The sequence below is a fragment of the Mytilus galloprovincialis genome, chromosome 6, assembly GCF_965363235.1.
Source record: "Mytilus galloprovincialis chromosome 6, xbMytGall1.hap1.1, whole genome shotgun sequence".
NCBI lineage: Eukaryota > Metazoa > Mollusca > Bivalvia > Mytilida > Mytilidae > Mytilus > Mytilus galloprovincialis.
The window spans coordinates 86,550,233-86,571,238 of NC_134843.1; the positions used below are offsets into that span (position 1 = coordinate 86,550,233).

A 21,006-nucleotide genomic window follows, 5' to 3' on the forward strand; every position below is an offset into this window, starting at 1 on the left:
GGTGGCCCTTTTCAAGGAAAATGTCATCTCCTATCAAATATGCCCTCTTTGGATAGCAGTCGTAATTTCCATCCCTTCATCGCGGCGACCCATTTTAGTGCGCTTTGTTATCTCGTTTTAATCCTAAATATGCATGAAATATTTGCCACTGGGACCAATAAATCAAAAAATTATGTTAATGAAAGACATAATATAAGCCTATTGACTAACGATTTAATGCCCAGATTAAATTTTGTTAACGTATTTTAACCATTTTTAACCATAAATAAATAACACAATAGTCAAAACACAAAGCAAGAAATTATACTAATCTTTTTAAGGGCACATCAATGACTAAAGTAAGCCTTATGGATGATCAACTCTTTAAGATGAAAAACTCTTTATCATCACCGCAAATGATTAATAAAATGGGTTTTCCCATCATACACATCTTACATATTAGACGTCGACAATGTACTATTGTTCTTAGTTATATCAAAACATGACTGAGTCAAAATGTGCGGTAAACTCGTCAATAATATGTAGCTAGCTAACGATAAAAGTAGTAATTTAAAAATGTGATAGAAATATGAAAGGTCATCCTTACTTTCGGACCTACGCGTGAGTGTGTGCTGGGGATTAACTATTTCTTTTTATTTAGTTGTTGTTAAGTATTGTCGATACTCTGTTTCAAAATAACAAGTTTTTTCAAAGACTGATATGCATTGATATATAAAAAAGAAGATGATGTATGATTGCCAATGAAACCATTCTCCACAAGAGACCAAACGACACAGAAGTTAACAACTGTAGGCCTTTAACATGAGCAAAGCCAGTTTTCCATAGTCAGCTATAAAAGACCCCGAAATGACAATGTAAAACAATTCAAACAAGAAAACTAACGGCCTATTTTATGCACAAAAAATGAACGAAAAACAAATGTAACACAAAAACAAACGGCAACCACTGAATTACAGGCTCCTGACTCGGACCTGAGACTCGGCCAGGCACATGCATACAGAATGTAGCGGGGTTAAACATGTTAGCGGGATACAAACCCTCCCCCTAACATGGGACAGTGGTATAACAGTACTACATAATACACCAGATGCAGTCACGGTCATATGGTGTAAAATTCAATCGAAAAAGGCTTATTATATAATAATTAACTCATCAGATGGATACAAATACAAATACTATACGTACGTTCCAGGGTAATTGTACATAGCAACAACAAAAAGACACTTATTACAAATCTGAGAGAACTCGTAGTTATTGACAGCTAGTTCAAAGCCACTAACAACTAATAAAACAAATCATGCATCTAAAACTAAATTATCAATCAGTACATAGCCTTTATTTGTTTTTAAAATATCTATGTTGTAAAATGCCAGCTATGAAATTATTCCGCTGAAAACTAGACATGGCTGCCAACAAAAGTATATCGACCAAACTGAGAAACGTATACAAGGAGGCAAAGGAAAATAACCTTAAAAAGTCGTCTCCCTCAATAAAAAATGTGCATAACAGCAAAGGAATATATATTGGTATCAAAAGGGGCACAGTTGATCTCCATCGTAATACCATTCAGATTGCAATATACTTTGCTCGAATTTTAGAACTGCAAGTAGCTATATCGCTTAAACTTGGGCTTTCCTTTAGTACTTCATGACTGTACTTATCGGTTGGAAGTTTAAGAGCAAAGGTGTAAATAAACATGCGCAGATGAACATTTACTTGTTGTAGATATAAAACATAACTTTTAAGTATTCTAGTGCAGTAAAGGAAGTCGTTTTTTAGTGTAATCATTATGGTGTGCAGTACCAGTTTTCATGTTATTCATTATTAAAGGGTGTTCACTTGCGACATAATCAGAATCGGTGGTGCCAGGTATAAGTTTTCAGTTTTATAGGTACGTTTGTATGTACAAACATTTGAAAGATGACTATAACAGTGCTGACTTTTATCCATAATCATTTCATAAATCATTGAAGAATTAATATTACAAAGTTATAACATTGGATACAATTGTTTTAGTTTTGACCGATTGAGACGCCATAAATGTTTCCCGCGCTATTTATGCTAGGCACGACAAAGAGGTCACATGTTTATGTTTCCCATTAAATTCAAATTACTACTGTATTACTAATTACAAGGTAACATGGAATAAAAACAGAAACAGAACTACACCATGCATCGTTCACTTTTCAACGTCGGGTTAAACTTAGATAGACTGAAATTGTCCATTTGTAAATAGGGTTTTAAGTTTGTTCCCTAATCATACATGCTGCCTCTCATCCACACAAGTTATAACACTACAAAACAATCACGAAACCCTTCATAAGTCAAATTTGTAGTATTTCGAAAATTCCCCTTCATCTATTTTAGCCGATCCCTCCTACAGTCGTGATCTCTACAGCCATTTATGTATGGTCAATTTGACCCTCCATACTTTTAGAATGGCCCAGCTGATATCGTGTAGGGACGACAGGGAATCCAATACTACAATATGTGTACTATGTACCTTTTTATGTGAGTTGTTATTGAATTTTGTTCATACGAATGCCCGTCTTTAGGTAGAAGTCTTAAATTTTGAAGATGAAAAATAGAATTATTAAAAATCAAATGACTGGGGTGAGGTTGTGGAGTAATATAGTAATTGACAACCCTATGGCTAGACTGCCTATTATATGTACAAATGGAATACAAACAACACTTTTGGACTAAGCTTACAAGGAATAGCCAGAAATGAAAAAAATACAAGCTGAGGATTTATTGGAATTGAATCCAGTACATGTATGACAAGATACGATATTTGTGTTCTAATTCAAAGCTCCACGAAGAGCAATTTTTTTATAGTAATTTATTCCAATGCTTTTTTTTATCAAAAGATATCCTAAATAAAACGCCAGTGTTTCAGAAATTAATTAAAATGTGTTACTCACCAGAGTTGTTCGTATATATATATCCTACTTTAAATACAGTTTACAACGGAATGAAAGGTTGTTAAGTGTGCGTTATATATTTGGGGTCGACATTGTGTCTGGATGATAATTTAAACATATTTATTTATAGTGGATTGGGAAACAAGTTTTGCAACTTATTTTAATCACTTGGCGGGTGCGAGACGGAGTGTTGCCTTGTATCCACGGTGTTAGCCTACTCGTTTTCGAAATCTACACAGTCGGAAACCCGGGTGAAATAGAACAAAAGAATCGAAGCTCTTTGTTAGAAAAGGCGATACATGCTTACTGTAATATTTACTATAGTGACACAGATTTTAAAAGTTAATAGAAACTCATCGTGTTCGGGGGTCAAAAAAGGGTATTTATCCTATAGTAATGTATAAAGTGTATTATATAATGGTAGTGTGGCGTTCTAAACTAGATTTTATGAATTGTAAATGGTTTTCGTCTAATCTAAAACAGCTGGGATGTAAAATAGTTATCCCACTCGGACTTGGTGTGTCAGTGTAAGATCATCCTCTGGCCTCCGGCCATCGGGTTGATCTTACACTGCCACACCGCGTCATCGTGGGATAACTATTACATGTATTAATAAGTCACGTCAGATCTAAAAAGGTATACAGTATTATTTCTATGTCCTGAATATGCATACTTATTTGTCAATTGATATAAAGTAAACAACAATCAATCAAATTTGATTTTTTTTTGTAAACATTATTCTGATGCTAATAAAAACATAAATATTATTTAAGGGTTGAATGTCATGTCAAATCAAACTATACATAACATACACGATATATCATAAATACGGCAATTTCACTAACATTTTTATGACAAAACCATGTCTAAGGTTAATTTGGTTCTTCTCCAGCATCAGAACACTATGGTCTGATCCATTTTCGTTTGGGTTTTTACAAGTCCCTAATTTAAAACAATTTAAGCTTTACAGATCACAGATTTAGTTTGTACATGTACACATTCATGCTGGTTTACATATGTTAAGATATGTTCAGAAAAATGGTAATATTTCCTTTGTGTAGCTTGACTTATCACTTACCGTTGTGATAATTGAAATTAACCAATTAATTGCATCTCTTTCATTTCTCTGCTGTTAATGAGAATGGGAACTGGAAATGTACAGAAAACACAAAACATTTTGTAATTAAAGAGTACTATACTGAACAGCAAAAGTAAATAATATGGTCACGGGACAATTAAACGAAAAAAAATCTACTTCTCTGTATTCACCGTCTGTGTTATAAAGTGCAAATATTCGCGTACTCGGGGAAATTAACGTAAAATCAATCGTACATGTAAGTCATGAACATTTCAGTATAACTTACGATCAATTTAGGTCGTAAGATTTTTCATCAGGGAATAAAAAATACAAAGAAGAAGATAAAAAATATAGACGTGTCAGTCCTTACTGTTGAAATTACGATGGTTAATATAATTGAAACAACAAAAAGGAAAAGCAAACTGTTACAATGGCCAATTATTCCTTCTGTAAAAACTAAATTGACGTCAAATAGAACAATTGGGTGTCTTCCTCCATCTTGGAAGTATAGCAGATGATACTTGGTCTAGATCTTTAATGAAATGTGCAAATTTTGAGAGTAATATGTAATTCATGTGTAGGAATTTTAAAGTTAATGTAGAAAATTATGTGTTTTATCATATTTTGTGTCTGAATTTTCTACACACCACAATGTTTTTGTTTGATTAAAACAAAAATCAACTTTGCCAAATAAGGGGAGATAACTCAAATAGTAGTATAGATAACTTAGATACAGTAATTCTATAAAAAAAAAGAAAAGTGTTGTGAATTTACCTATTTTGATGTGTAGCAAGAAAACAAGTTTGGTGACCCCATTTCGTTTTCTTTTTCTTATCTAAAATCTTGTTATTAGAGCTGTCTTTTCACATTTTATCTTGAAATTATATGGTGAAGTTTTCTTTTTATCACACAAAATTGGATATTCATGCCTAATCTATACAAAATATGACAATTGTGTTAGTTTAAACATATTAATTTATAGTGGATTGGGAAACAAGATATTGCAAATTATAAAAAAAAAGTGATACAAAATCTCGCTAAGAACCTTAATTGACGAATAAGTTAATAAATGTTATTGTTAATTGTCAAATTATATTTGAAGTAAAATGCACATATCAACTAGTTGAATTAAATTTGCATCTCGATATTTTGAAATAGAACACACACATTTTGAATTTCGATTGTTAATTTATTTTTTGCTGCACTTAAAATTGTGAACCGAGTTAAACTATTCCTAATTTTAATCACTGAATTATAATTACGTTTATATTTTTATTTAAATGTATATCGTTTGTATATTACAAATGTTGCATTGTCTACGTTTATAAAGGCCGTATTAATAGGTAACAGGTACCATCATATGCTTGCTGATAAATACAACGATGACTTTGTATATATAAAAGATATTTTTCTAATGTTATTCGACATCATGTAACTGGAGTAATTCAACGCCCTCTATCCACTACCGTTTATTGTTATGGGAATGATCGTAGTGAACGTAATATAACGACTGGATTATTTGGGTTAGAGATGATGGCGATATGTACTTGTAAAGGGCTATCTATTGTTGTGATTGTAATAATTGGTACAAAGCGTGTACATATACGTCTTTATTGTCTATACATACGATACAATATGTAAAGTACAAAACGTTTGTCATTCTTTTTTTAGAGGATGGGAAGGGGACATGATCTATTTTGCTCTATCCAAGTAATATCATGCAACTTTTCTAGATATAATGAAACTGTACATCTGTGCATTCCGTGATGGGGAAATTTGGACTACCACGGCAAATTGAGATGAGGGAAAAATTATTTGGAGATAAACTACGTCTTGCAACCGGTCACTTACGGACTCATTATAGAATTTTTGCAAGTGGTTTTAACATTCATAGATTTTTGCACTATCTCTACACGAATGTTCCATTCTCACGGGTGTCATTCGGTTTAACGAGAGAAATGATCGTGAAAGAATGACTAACGGCGGTCAAGTATTGAGAGACGATCGTGAAAGCTCTGGTAACGGATCGTGAGAGACATTTATGTAAATTCTAGTTCAGAATCTTTGAAAAAATCGCTTAATTTTCAAAACGCGGAACAAATCTGAACAAAAAAATATGTCTGTCAAAATGGTTTAACTTCTTCAACATAACTGTGAAATAAGAAAAAGAAAATATAAATATGCAGTATTTTATGAAAAAACACAAAAGGCGCAATGCATGTCTATGAAATTAATTACAAATAACACGCTTTTTTTTTACCTATAATGGTCATATTTACAGTTTATCATGATATATTTAAAATTTAATCTTTGGTGTATCTGATAGCACAGTAAAATTAAAGTATGTTCTTCCCTTAAATGCATTAATCTGTATATGACAACCTTGAATTTGTTGAATTCCCATCAAACTTGATCGTGAAAGATAGAGCAACGCATTATTTTGATCGTGAAAGATAATGCGTGACCAGACTAAATACTAGTAATCAGAAATCAGTATTTCTTTTACCATTTTTACCATTTGATAAACCTGCAACTGGTTGAAGTCTGTAACTATTTTGATAAGGATGAATATTAAAGCTATTATTTTTTTTTCTATTCAACACTTTACATCGAAAGTAAAAACAACCAACAACTAAAACGTGTCTAAATAAATGTGAAAGATTCAGCTCTGAGAATCGGTCAAGTGCAATTCAGGCAGATCGACACTATTTACCCAATAATATGGCTATGCAACGTTTAAACAAAAATGATATCCATCAAACAAAAAATTGCAGCAAAACAGCAATCTTTCATGGGTAATTTGAGATTGAACGATAACCAACATTTTGTGCTACAGTACGTTCTTAAGTTCTTTATATACAATGCAGATGTGGATTGATTTAACAATATACTACAGACTATAGAATAACAGAGCGCAAATGCTGTAATGTCTCGTTTGCATTACTTATGATAGTATATTTGTTGAAAGTCTATAATATTAATGGTTTTACTAGAAGTGTCAAATGCGCTTAAGATTGTCAATGGTTCATAAAGAGTTCAAGGTCAGATGAACCATGCCATACAGATCTCTACAAATATCCCGTACACCAAATAAATGTGTTCCGATCCTTACAGTGCCTTAGAAACTGACAAATGTAAGAGTTATGCTTAGCCAATTTATTCGGAATATATGGTCAAAAGTATATGAACCCTGACTGACAACCAGACATAGACATCTTACTATCATTCAATATATCAAATACAATTGACGTCATCATGGTCATATATGAAACATGCAGACAGACATGTACACCATACACGAAATACATTGGCACTATAGCATACAGGTATATATCCAAAAGGCTAAACAACATAAAACGAACATTGCCGAATGATGCATGATATGAGTTCGATGTTATTTGTAACCTTGCAGAGGTCGAAAATGTACACCTTACAATCATAACAACAGACAGTTATTCTAAAGCTTAACAAATTCGCGATACGGACTTGACCACAACAATCATTCTTCATCCATGAAATGAGGCAAATTCGGGGTCAGGTGAATCCTGTCTGACGGACATGTAGATTATAGGATCCAATGTACAAAAAGTGGGTATCCTATAACTCGTGATAAGTGAGTACTTCACATGACAATACAAAGCTTCATCCAACAATCATCCAACTATTTTATATTTCATTTTCTGAAAATATTAATACTTTGAAATGCTTCAACCTATTGAGGATGTTGAACTATCTAGCTTTTCTCGATACCAATAGCAAATATTAATTATTAATAATTGAAGAATAATTTGAACGTCTTCGGAGCATCAGATCTTTCACGATCCTTTTCACGATCTTCAAAAATGCGGTACGTGATCTTTCACGATCCGAAAAATCTATTTTTGTGTAAATAGTTCTTTATTTACCAAGTTTCAGATTATGTTTATACAAAATAACTATGAGAACCATTTGATTAATTCAAATAGAATGCCCTTATTCGGATAAAAATAGTTTTTCTATTCGAATTTGTGAAAAAATCATGTTTGTTTATATTTTTTATGTCATTGAAATGTCGAGAAGCAATCTGCCTTTTGTTGTTTTGTAATAACTATGTACTTTTAAAACTGGATATTCTCACATACTGATCATAATGTTGAACCAGTTTGACAGACAGTTTTATTTTGTCGTAAGTTTGTCTGTGTAATTAATTAAATTAGAATATTTATTGACCTTTCATATGTCTTTTCGATTAAATGTCTTTCACGATCCATTACCAGAACTTTTACGATCGTCTCTCAATACTTGACCGCCATTAGATATTCTTTCACGATCATTTCTCTAGTTAAACCGAATGACACCCGTGATTCTGATCGGACTGGCTACAAACTTGAACATCCCGCACAGCCAGACGAACCACTTTGTCAAGGGTATTACTAAGTTACTGCCGGTCGAAATCAGTAGACCAAGAGTAACCATATTTCTATTTCCTAGTCAACTTTGAGGGTATTCATTGTTGAAAGTGTTAGTCTGTCATCTTCTTATCAATAGAGGTTAAAACCGTAGAAACACATTCGATTTGGTGATCTCAACATTCTATTCTTCAATGAAAATACGACTGTTCCCATCAAAACATGAAACTGGTACTACTTATCAACCATAATGTATTAGAAATGTTTGTCCATTGTAGGGAGAATTATTATTTAAAACACTGATATCATTTAATCAAAAATAAAACTCTTCTTCTAAACATTTGTTTTACTGATAATTATAGTTTGGTCATATGTTGTAACTGTTACACCAATGTCTCAGGATAGGGGAGGGTTGAGCGCTTACAAACATCTTTAACCCCGCAACATTATTTATGGGCCTGTTCCAAGATTTCATTGGTTGTCGTTGTGCTCTAAAACTATAACTAATTTGATTGTTACGAACAAAAACAAATTCTTAATTAAAAATAATACAGTACACTTCGTACTCATCTCCAAAAAGAACTCCCAACATCCTCCCCTTTTTCCCCATCCCCCGCAACCCCACCACCCCCTTTTCCTTTTCAAAAGATAAATAGTCGTTCCGGCAAAATTGATCAGAATATTCTGACTGACACTGGTTTGTCAGAAATCTGTACAATGGGACATTTTGGCCGATTTAGCTAGCCATAACCGTTTGCCGAGCATAGCAATAAAGTCGCCGACTCTTCCAGTCAACATAACTATAACAACAAGAAAATATTTTAATATATAGACATTCGGATACCACAATGGTCACTTGGACATCAGACAGAAAAACAAACCATCGAAGGAAGTACTTTTGGTTGGGAATTATGTTAAGATATAAGGCCACGGTTGATCTGATTGAAGACAAACATCAGATTCCCGAGTATGCAACACTATACACCTTATCGCTATTTAGTCCATTCCGGGAAAAACAGTCATTTATACAACTTCCTGTTTGGGTCACCGGCCAAAAATTAACTGGCCACCCGCTGATTGATACTTCGACACAAACGTTTGTGTAGATAAGATTGAAACAACAGCAGGGGTCCAGTTAAGGTCATCAGTAGTGAGCTGAGGGAGAAAAAACTTTAGAAAGTGATCATCAAGAAACTTTGATATAGTATGATCCGCTTTTTTCGAAATTAAAATTGAAGTAAAAAAATATTTTGTTTGAAGTATTTACGGTAGTTTAAACAGGTCTCATTAAAAAGTATCATGCATGATGAATTGTTTAAACAGGGTCCCAGATAGCTTCAACTGGATGAAAAAGTTGTGTAATTTTAGAACTTATCCGGAATGGAATAAATAGCGATTAGGTGTATTTGCCACTTGGTGTTTAGTAAATAGAAATCAATCAAACGATAATTGCTTTAAATTTTCTGTAAGAATCATGTTCATGGTCCTAAAAGAAATTATACAATGTCAGATAAACTCTAATCAACGACAAATAAAGCACCAGATACAACAAAGAAAGCAGTTATACTAACCTTCGTTTTGAACAACAATGGCTAAGGTAAGCTTAGCTGTCTTTCAGCATCAATTTAGAATAATCACATCATGTGTAGCCTATAAATATAATGGATTTCCAATCTTTTTGTTTGATTTAATAGTTTGAATATGCTGGAATTTGTATTTGTTCAAATACAATTCATTAATCAGTTAATTGATGGCGTTGACGCATTTGTCAAATTATTTTTCATTTGTATTTTTATAATGTATTGTCATACTACAAAAATCGCATCATGTTTTTCTATATTTTATAACCTCTTGGGTTTTAATGAACTGTACAAGTCAAAAAGATATAAAAAGTCTAACAAAGTTGTAGTAATTAAATCATAGTCCAATGTTAATACTCATCCGTTGTGTAGATATCTGTAGCACTATCAATATCTGTGATTTTCTTTCTGTACCAAATCAGCCAAAAAAGCAAAGGTTAACCAATTAGATGTTTATCATGCCGTGGTTTATGATCTTCAAAGACTTCAAGTTTAATCTCTCAAAAGATTGATTGTTGGTTTTAAACACCACTTTCAACTATTACCTATAATACCGTTGCTGCCAGAATATTGACGGACGAAAGCATCTAAAGGGCCCGGAGATAACAACAAAAACTGACAATCCTAGTCAATTAAGATAAGAGTTTACCGAACCTGCTGGGTCCCCGATTCAAACTCACAGTCTTGGTGTTCACAGGACGATGACACAGTAGATGAAAACTACTTAGACCACTCTGCCGCCATGACCACTAGTTCTCAAATTAATATCCCCATTAGAATAGACACCTAACAACGACAAGTAGCTACGAAGAACACATGCTTCAGAATTCAAATTACCTGATTTGGAACAGGCATGTCAATGGATTCAACCAGTGTTACATTCGCAGCCCTCCCCTTCCCCCTTGTTACTATCTAAAACAGATCCTTAGGGAAAATTGTTTAAAGAGTCGTACATTAAGATACGATCCATAGAAACTTATTCGTTCTTTATATTCTTTGAAGGTGTACCAATTAAATATTGAAGAATTAAATCTTCCGATATTCCCCTCATCTATACCGATTATTATTGTGGTATTTGAGAACATTGTTTATTCATTAGTTGAAACTGTGATTTTAACTAGCTTTCCGAAAATGCAATATCACATATTAGTCTTTTTTTCTTTTTTTTTTTCTTTCTTTTGTTTTGTTTTGCTTGCTTTAATTTTTTTTTTTTTTTGGGGGGGGGTGAGGTTGCTAAGTTCCAATCGTATGAGTTATTTACATATTTGTCGTTTGTTCTGTAATGGATACTTTTCTCACTGGCGATCATATCACATCTCATAACTAAATCCACATTTACTAATTTATGAAATTGAAGAAATATTCGGTGCTTTTAATAGGACATATCATTAAGTATTGGTATATATCCAAAGTATTATTACATCATTTATATAGTTATTTACATAAATCTCATGGAAATGCCTGTCGTTCGTCTGTCTCTCATTCCCACTGGTCCAAACATTGGCCCACGAATTGGTAATGCACCAAAGCGGTTCATGATTCTCTGAACACGAACAGGACTATCGGGTTCCATCATTTCAGCAGTTTCAATACCATCATTTGTGCGCATGGGTACTCGGTTTACAGCCATATTTTGGAGTCCTTGTCTTGTCCTTGAGACGCAAATGTTTTGTCTTGTATCACAATATAGGTCATCACTTCCGGCACAATTTGGGCATGACGGAGTAGAGGTATAGCTAACTAGCTGATCCAGATTCTCACCATATCCATCTTCGTGTGTTAAAGATTCTATACCAGGAAAAGTGTTATAAAATAACATTCGGTCTGTAGGTGCATGCCCTGTTATCTGTTTGTCTGGATAAACTGCATTTCCTTCTTGTATCATTCTCCTTCTAAATAATCCAAATATTTTATCCACAAAAGCATGCAAGGGATAAAATATTGGATCAAAAGAAGCTGTGGCAGTTGGCTCAGCAGTGCCACCTAGCCAGACATGCGTACCATCATGTAAACATTCCATACTATAAGCATAACGATTTCCATTGTAACAAGGTGATGGTTCAGTGAATTCGAAATAACTGGGTTTAGAAAGTGCCATTTGAATATCTTGTCTAGACATTAACCAACCGGCACTATTTATATTTCTTATGGGTTGCAATACTCCAGGTAAATTGGCAAAAGGACCGGAGGTAATCGCACCATAACCATTACCAAAAAATTTAGAAGACCAGACAACGGACTGAGTGGGGTCGGCCATAGGAAAGTCTAATGTAGTATCCCAATAAGGTAATGGACAACCAATGGCAAATTCCATTCTGAAAACAAACAAAAATTATTGATAAATATTAAGGCAAAATAAGAAGTCCATTTAGTATTGTTTTAGTTGTTTGCATCTTGATTTTGTCATTTAAGTGCCATTGACGAGTCTTTGATAGACGACACGCACGTCAGGTGTAATATTATAAGTATCATCTTTGATGTGTTTATCATACTTTTAAGTTCTCTGAATTTTCACTCTAAATAGCTATGTTTTCTGTGTATCTTATGACAGAGGTAGTTGCGTTAAAGTTTATCTGACTGAATCATCCTACAGAAAAGCAAATTATACAATACATACAGTCTATATTCATTATCACCTGTAAACAAAGGTAAAGTCAATGAATGCACAAATGGCATACTAATTTCGTTATACATTAGTTAGAATTAGTCTGCAATAGTTCGCAAATAAGGACATTTCAACAATTCATGAGGGGCATTTATCAACTTCAAAGGTTCAAAAAAGAGGGATAAACATTCCCGCTTGGATTTGACGTTAACTTTGTTCGCGTTATCTTCCCGAGAAGAGAAGATAACTCGAGCAAACGTCAAATCCAAGCGGGAATGCCCACTTCTCTTCGCTTATCAATCATTCCGCTATACATATTCATCCTTATCTTATGTATCATGAAATTTATATAATTTGTATTTAATACTTTTACAAAAAGATCTTAAAACTGTTTATATTTTTATCTGACGTCTTTGCAGATTGTTCCTAAATTGAATTTGAGTAGCTATTTTACCATTTAATGTCATTTGCGATGAATTGACCATAGTTAACTTATGAAAAAAACGGGGGGGGGGGGTCATATATTCAATTTCCTTGCTTTGATGTTTCGTTTGCGTTTAATTTTATTTTTTCGTCGTAATCGAAATCACCAAAAATTCTTTAAAAATAGATTTTCCATTACGTACATGAGGAGAAAAACCCATATGATATATATAAGCAATATAAGTACATGTAAATGTAGCTATATTATTTTTAACCCTGCAATTTACACCCGACACTTGAAACCTCAATTGTTAAAATTCAAATCAGTGTCTCTTACTTTTCAAAGAAATCGACATAGTTTATAAGCGGACCGCGAAGAGGACCCAAAAGTATTGTTAAGCAATAAGAATAATCATCATTACCGGTTGCTCAACATTGAAGCAGGGTACCAGAAGACTTTATTTGTTCAAGTACAAATAAAGGAATAATGTATTTGTGTACGTGTTATTTTTATAATTATAGTTGGCTGATTGCAGGATAAAATAACACAAAGGTAAAAATATATATATGCTAAACTATCATACATGCGTAGAAAGGCTTTATGCCAGCTGAAGAATCCAGGTCCGTCATGACCTACTGGTATAGCAACTCCAGTATGTAAAGATGCGATGACGTCAAAAGTATTCATTGTATTGCTTACATCCTTAAAAAAAAATATAACATTACTGCATCCTTCAATAAATACAACATTACTGAATAACATCCTTTAATAAAGTATAACTTAACGGCATTACATTCTTCAATAAAATATAACATTATATAAATAACACATAGCTGAGAGGGTGATAGAGCAGATTGGTACCCCGAGAAAACATTGTCAACCGCGGCGAAGCCAAGGTTGACAATGTCTTTTCGAGGGGTTCCAATCTGCTCTATCACCCTCTCAGCTATGTGTTATTTAATTTATTATACTGAATGTCCTATCATTATTGGCTTTTACAGATTACTTTTATTTTAAAAGTATTTTCTATGACGTCACGATCATAACAACGTTACGGGCATTAGAAAAAAAACAACAAAAGTCAAGAAAAGCCAAAAAGTTTTATTTCACTTATTTTAATAGTCGATAATAAAATCTGAGACAAAACGTAGAACTTAAGCATTGTATTTAATTCCTTGATGTAAATTCAGTTCATTGTTCTTTAAATTATCGATTTCTGATTGGTCTAAACGAGAGGGTAACATTAAAAAAAATTGTCACCCGCTCAGCCATGTGATAGAGTAAATTGACACCCTCGTCTTAGCCAATCAAAATATCGCATTTTAACGTGAAGTATAATAAAACGACATAAAATTCTTCACAATAAAATATAACATTATTGCAGAAGGTACATTTTAATACTTGCTTTGTTAGACAGTTGGTAACCATTAGAGATCATTAGAATTTTAGCAATAGAAAGACAAATTGCATCACATGAAGCTTTTAAACAACAAGATTTTTACAATACGAAAGACAAATCTGTTCTTCTGCTTTTTGTGTGTTTTTGTTGAGCATGTAATGATTTAGTGCCATGGATTGATACACCATATTCTAGCCTTTTCATCAAAATTTGGGTTTTTAATGTAAAATTAGAATGATAGGTGAAAAAGCCTTTGTGAGACCTCTAAATTGAAGGTATTATCCTTTTCCTTTATTCTCGACTCCTAGGACTCCTAGGAGTCGAGATTAAGAATTGAACGATGGACACTAAGGGCGTGAATTTTTCTTGCTACCTGATTGGAAGATATCACGAGACGTGAATAATTAAAATTTATTGATTGGTTAGGACAATCCAAACCAAGTAAATGTCCTTCAATCCCGTAGAGTATCGGATTTGTCGTCTCTATTTTAGCAATTAGATTTTACACCAGTAACTTTTATCTATAAATAGACGAATCTTCTGTTAAACGATACTACAAGTTCATAACGTGTGACCTCACGTGTGTGGTAAAATTTGTTGATTGATGCACGTGGCTATTCTAGTAAATGAATTAATCTACAAAGCGAGAGCTTTTTCCATTTTCATCAGCTAAGAGTCGAATTTAGCACTTTTTGAAAGGCTATCGCTTGTTAAATTATTGTTAATCAATCAAAAATCACTAAACAAATAATCGTGCTTTGGTACTAGCTGTTATCAAAGGGAGACAATTCAATCTCAATCTCAATGTGTTTAAATCCCAGGAAAGATACATCTTGTTACACGTGGCGATAGCTCATCAACTATAGTCTATTTTTAAAACATCTTCTAGATATGTATTTTGCTTAACCATGTTTTATAATTAATTCCTCATTTTGGGATCGCAAAGTAAACTTTAGTAGAAACCCTGAATATGTATTTGCTATGTAATCTTTGTGGTTTTGTGAAAAAGATAGTTTGTATTGTGTGCGTTGAGGCCATGTAGTTGATAGTAAAACAATATGCATGGGAGTTAAAAACGAGATGTGTGAAAAAAATGACCATTATTTCAAGGCAAACAAATCTGACTCGTAATGTTTGCATGTAGGAAAGAAATCAGGTGGTATAATATAATTTGTCGCCGAATGATGGGTTGTTAATGGGTGCGAGTCATTGTGACACTGATAAGGGGTGACATATTTATGGCAACTATGGAATGAGAGCACTAGAAATGAAAATTTGATGGATAAAAGCTTGAGACAGGGTGTTTTTAATCGTGAGAAAAGTGTCGTTAAAACAGGGATAATGCATATATTGATGAAAAAATAGGAGTGCAGAGGAACAGAATATGGAGTGAAGTAGGAGTTTAGGGAGGGAACTGGGAATCGATTCCCCTGTCCACCAAATAATTGAAAGACATTAAAGAAATAAGGGAGCGGGGGTCCGACATGTATGTATACGTAAAAGGATCAATTATGCAGGGAATGCAGACCACAGATTGGTCTTATTTGACAACTGATAAATAGGAAGACGAATGTAATAGTGCTATCTAAATTAAAAAAAATAATAAACCAATATATAATTCAATCAATAGTAGATTTTTAATTATGTAGACCAACAGTAGAGAAATGTAGCTTTGCATGACCGTATCAGTTAAAAATGCATCCAGCAGTAACTTCAGTCCACACACGTCTCAATTAATTAGAGATGTCAACAAACCATATTCAGCTATAGCCTAGGCAGCCCTGTATAGCGCTACAATGTGCTTTCAGTCAACAACAAATGGAAGTTTTAACGACCTTGACCTTGCACGGTCGGTTTCAGTCAACAATATTCTTCCAAACAACTTATATAAAATGATTAAGTCTTTCAACAAAGGTTATAAATGATAAGCAACGCTGCAAATATTGAACTTTAGAACATTATATGTTATTCAGGTCTCAGACAGGGTATATACTGTGACATTCCCGGCTTAGGGCTTATATCCCCTGAGCCGATACTGTGACATTCCCGGCTTAGGGCTTATATCCCCTGAGCCGAAGGCGAAGGGAATATAAGCCCTAAGCCGGGAATGTCACAGTATATACCCTGTCTGAGACCTGAATTACACATATATTACGGATTACCCCTGACTTAATGTTATTTTCCAGTGCAGGTATTTGTTGACAACACATATATATTGAAAAACCCAACCTGATATGTTCGGCATACGTGAAGAATTTTCTAATTTGCTGTGAACATAATTTTATCGTGTATGTAATAATTTATAATAACACTTTTAACATTAAATTTAAGTATTAAAAGTGTAAAATGCGTGATTTTGTATCAAAAATGTATTATTGACCGAAGCACGTCATTATTTTCCCTCTGTGAGCCTCTGACAGTCTGATAGCTTTTGACTACGTCACATAGTAACCGGTGTTATGATGACGTTTTTGAGGTTAAAATTGGGGATAAAAACGTCGTACATGTATATACCCCGGCAGTTTCCTGAATATATACCGACATCTCTGTGTTGTTATCCAATCACAAACCTCGACACATTTGTAATCCGTAATATAAATAATTATCTTAAATAATGAATTTAAAACAGCAATATCTATTCAATTTATCAAATATGTACTGAAAAGTGGCATGTAAATCGTTAAGTAAGGAAACACGCAATTTCTATTTTTAAACAAGGGAAATAATATTTACATGACAATCCTGTCTTCCAAATGTATTTTAAACATTTTGTTTTTATCAACAATTACTAATTAAAAAAAAGAAAAAAAAAACATTCACACACTGAAGATAACATGTATTTTAGTTGCAACAACTTTATTATGGATAAAGAACTGTCAACCTGTACCAGAAACAACTAATGGTTTGGAACAAACTTTACACTATGAACGACAACTCGACCTAGAATGTTACTCACATTTGTTCATAATGTAAACAAACACGCATATAAAAAAAACCGGTAGTATGTAGCAATTAAAAACAACCAGAATGCTGTAGTAAAGATCATCGGGAAATTGGTCTGGTTTTCCGCCCGGAGATGCCGATAAGTGATGTTTTACAAAATCATGTTTTCAGGGGAAGGGATGCGTTTTCCTTGCCAAAATTACAATTAATTCAGGTATCTAGCATTACTAACGTATATCGATACCACGATAATACATTGATAATACTGCCTTGTTAAATATATCTTAGAGTCGAAGAATGCAGCAATAGTTCTGTCGTCGACGGCCAAAGAAAAAAATCGTGATGATAAAGCATGCAATTCCGGAAAAATTCAGGAAATTGACCATCTCCAAAAATATTAAATTCTAAAATTGAGTTATCGTCCTTTTCGCGCCAGACGACTATTGAAAAGGCTACATATTCTGTATTTGTTTATTACAGAAACATCAACCCAGATGTCATATATCACCTAATATTTGTATTATTCGCTTTATTTTGAACAATAAAATTTTACAAATGTATAAAAATATGTTTTTCAACATCAAATAAACATTTAAATGTTCCTTCATCTTCGTCTTGAACTTTCATGAAATATTTGCCACTGAACAAACATTCATCACTCATTCGTCGTTAAGATTGATTGTTAAATTGATGCATAACGTTACTTTCAGGACTAATGTGCTATTCCGTGGCTGTGAGTATTTATTGGTGGAGGAAACCGGATAAAAGTTAACCACCGAACTTCGATAGGAAAACTAACAATCCTAGTCAATTAATATTGAAGTCGAGCGCACCTGCCACGTATGGGATTCGAACTCACAACCGCAATTTTGACAGGTTAATGATACAGTAGTTCGACTACTTATGGCCCCTCCCAAAGATGCAGCTCTGTTTTTCTTGGTCTTTTGATATGAATTGTTTTTTGGGTCAATTCTTGGTTTAGTTGGAAAGACCGGAATAATTCGTAAAGTTATTGTGACTAGTTAACATTTTTCTAAAAGTGACGGTTAAATATGAAGTGTTTTTTCTTTCCAATGTTGATACGCCATGCTTGACACGTTGTTCCGGTTTAAGATAATAATTCAATATGATTTTAATATACAGTTTTTTGTCTAGCGTTAAATTTAACTTTTTTCCAAGACCTGGTTAAACACGTAGTCAATTTTTTTATAAAAGATCCAGAGAGACTACGGTTTCAAGTTGACATACTATTAATACTTTAAGCGTTATAGTTTGTCCAAAACTTCTCTGATATTTCAATCGTAATAAAATTAATTCATCGAATTATTTAATATTGTTTAAATGTGACCAATGTGACGTTTAAAGCGTTCGGCGGCATATTTGAATGTGTTCGGTGAAAATATTGTATGTTCGGATGTGTCTTATCGCGATATTAATGTGTGCTATTGTTCAAATCTAAATACAAATATTTTTAATTCAAATCATTTGGTGGGAAATAAAAGGGGTTTTTGGATAATTTTGGATGTTCGAAGATAATTTGGGTGTTTGGCGGAAATGTTGGGTATTTTTTTTTTTTTTTTTGTGTTCGGGGGTAAAGTTTTGGTTATTGCCTGTTTATATTATATTGTTACTTGAGAAAATATCAGTTATTTTAAAGCGTTTGATGTTATTATTAAGGCGTTTGGTGGCCTTCGATGAGAAAAAGACGCGTCAACTAGACCTCTATGACTTTTATAACGGCACTGGATTTAACGACTGAATTACACTTTTAAACCTTAATTGTTATTGTGCTGTAACTATTATCGTAAAATGTATATTTAAAACGAATAAACATAATAATAATATTTTGAATAAAGTATGTTCAACGATATTCAAGCTTTAAGGATTGATAATCCCGGTTGATAGTCCACAGCACTATTAGTGGTATCGACCCGGTGCAATTAAAAAATGAAAACAACCTTGATACTTTACCTACATAGCTATTCTTAAGTCGTCTGACTCCTCTTGCGTAACATCCCCATACTTGATCATAAGGCGGCTCTCTGATTTCTCGTCGCATGACATTTCCAAATCTGAAAACACTTCTCTTCTGCCGGGAATTAACATTTTCTATCTCGGATATTATCCCTCTCGCGAGATGTTTGATATAATTTGTTATATTTGGATTTTTCATTTCAACAGCCATAGACTCCATCTGGGTTACTAATAAATCTTTACAAAATTTCTGTACTTCTATTTGTGAAATATTTTTAGCATCTGCTATTATGAATTCATATTCCATACATTCTACAAAGTTGCTAGGGGTACCGTTTGGATCCTTCATTTGCAAGGTCAAACTCACAGAGCATATGAATATTACCAGCGATGTCAAGAAGGCCTTCATTTTGGTGGTAGTCTAAGAGAGATAATGAAAAATACATTTCTTGTTTTTATTATGTGTTAATAAATCATATTGAGTTTCCAATCATATTCTTTAAACGCAGGCTTAAAAACACACTGAGAATTGCAATATCGAAGTATTACAAAAAACAGACACAACAAAATGAAAATTACTAAAATGAAAGAAACTTTTAAACATCCATTTAGTCGGTTGTTTAGTCATATCAATAATGCAATAAATGAACTTACAAATGAGTTCAATTTCATTAAGGCAAAACAATGTAGAGTGGTGTGCCCATATTCGCCGGGGACACAATTTCGCCATTTAATGATTTTGAGGTGTAAAAACTTCAAAGGATGGCTGAAATGGAAGACATATACTGGTAAATGATATTATATAACAAATATAATTATTTTTAAAACTGAGACAAAATTGCGTCATCTACTGAAAAGGACCGAAAAACGGACAACAATTTTCGTCCAATTTCCTGAAGAAAAAACAAGTATTTCTAAGTAATTCTTTGACTGAATGCCCTAAATTTCAGTTCTAAACACCTTTGAAATGTCTGCTATTCATCTATAATGAAATTGATTTGATCACTGTTGTTTAAAGCTGTGGTTATTTGGTTTTAAATAGATGTGTAAAAACGGCGAATATGTGTCCCCCATTGACAAAAAATCAGGAAATTTCGAACACCCTTTAATCTAACTTTTTAGATGATTATATTCAAACAAACACGTTTTCAAGCTTAAGAATATTTTGCATTTGAAGTTATCTCTATATAGAAATATCAGTATACTTCAAAAACCTTTAAACCTGAACATAAACTGTAGAAACCATGGAAAGATGTGGCGAAAATGAGCACCCCACTCTAATAGAGAAAAGCAGAAACAAAATAATTTTACAAGAAAATTATGAACATTTTCATTGAATTATGATGTAACATATACATTGTCAAAATAATTTATGCGATAAAGATTTACCCTTTTAGAAAGCGAAGTTCCTTCTGCTGCCGAAAAACTGAAGTAATAATACCAATCACGATTTGTGTTTCGACCATGCACTGAAATCAAAGCATTTAATTACAAAGTAACTTAATTGTAATGCAATTCATCTTCTTTTTTTTTTTGTAGATCACTTAATTGTTTTACGAGCTATTGCCTTTTATATGGATGTACATCAATTCGTGTAAATAACTTATTTTTAACAGGTTTATTAGAAAAGTACTTTATATGTTACAGTTCACGCGTGATGTACCAATCTTTACACGTCATAGCTTACATGA

The 21,006-nt window shown here is 33.2% G+C and overlaps 1 protein-coding gene across 1 annotated transcript; it reads right to left on the reverse strand.

Annotated features, from left to right (window-relative positions):
• Window positions 1-11,327: 11,327 nt before the first annotated feature.
• Window positions 11,328-20,589, reverse strand: LOC143080575 (tyrosinase-like protein 1). Its single transcript, XM_076256478.1, has 4 exons — window positions 19,970-20,589; window positions 19,317-19,736; window positions 13,583-13,701; window positions 11,328-12,285 (listed from the first exon to the last, which is right to left on the reverse strand). The coding sequence occupies exons 1-4, from the start codon at window positions 19,985-19,987 to the stop codon at window positions 11,409-11,411; spliced, it is 1,434 nt and encodes a 477-aa protein (XP_076112593.1). The 5' UTR covers window positions 19,988-20,589; the 3' UTR covers window positions 11,328-11,408.
• Between the last annotated feature and the right edge of the window lie 417 nt (window positions 20,590-21,006).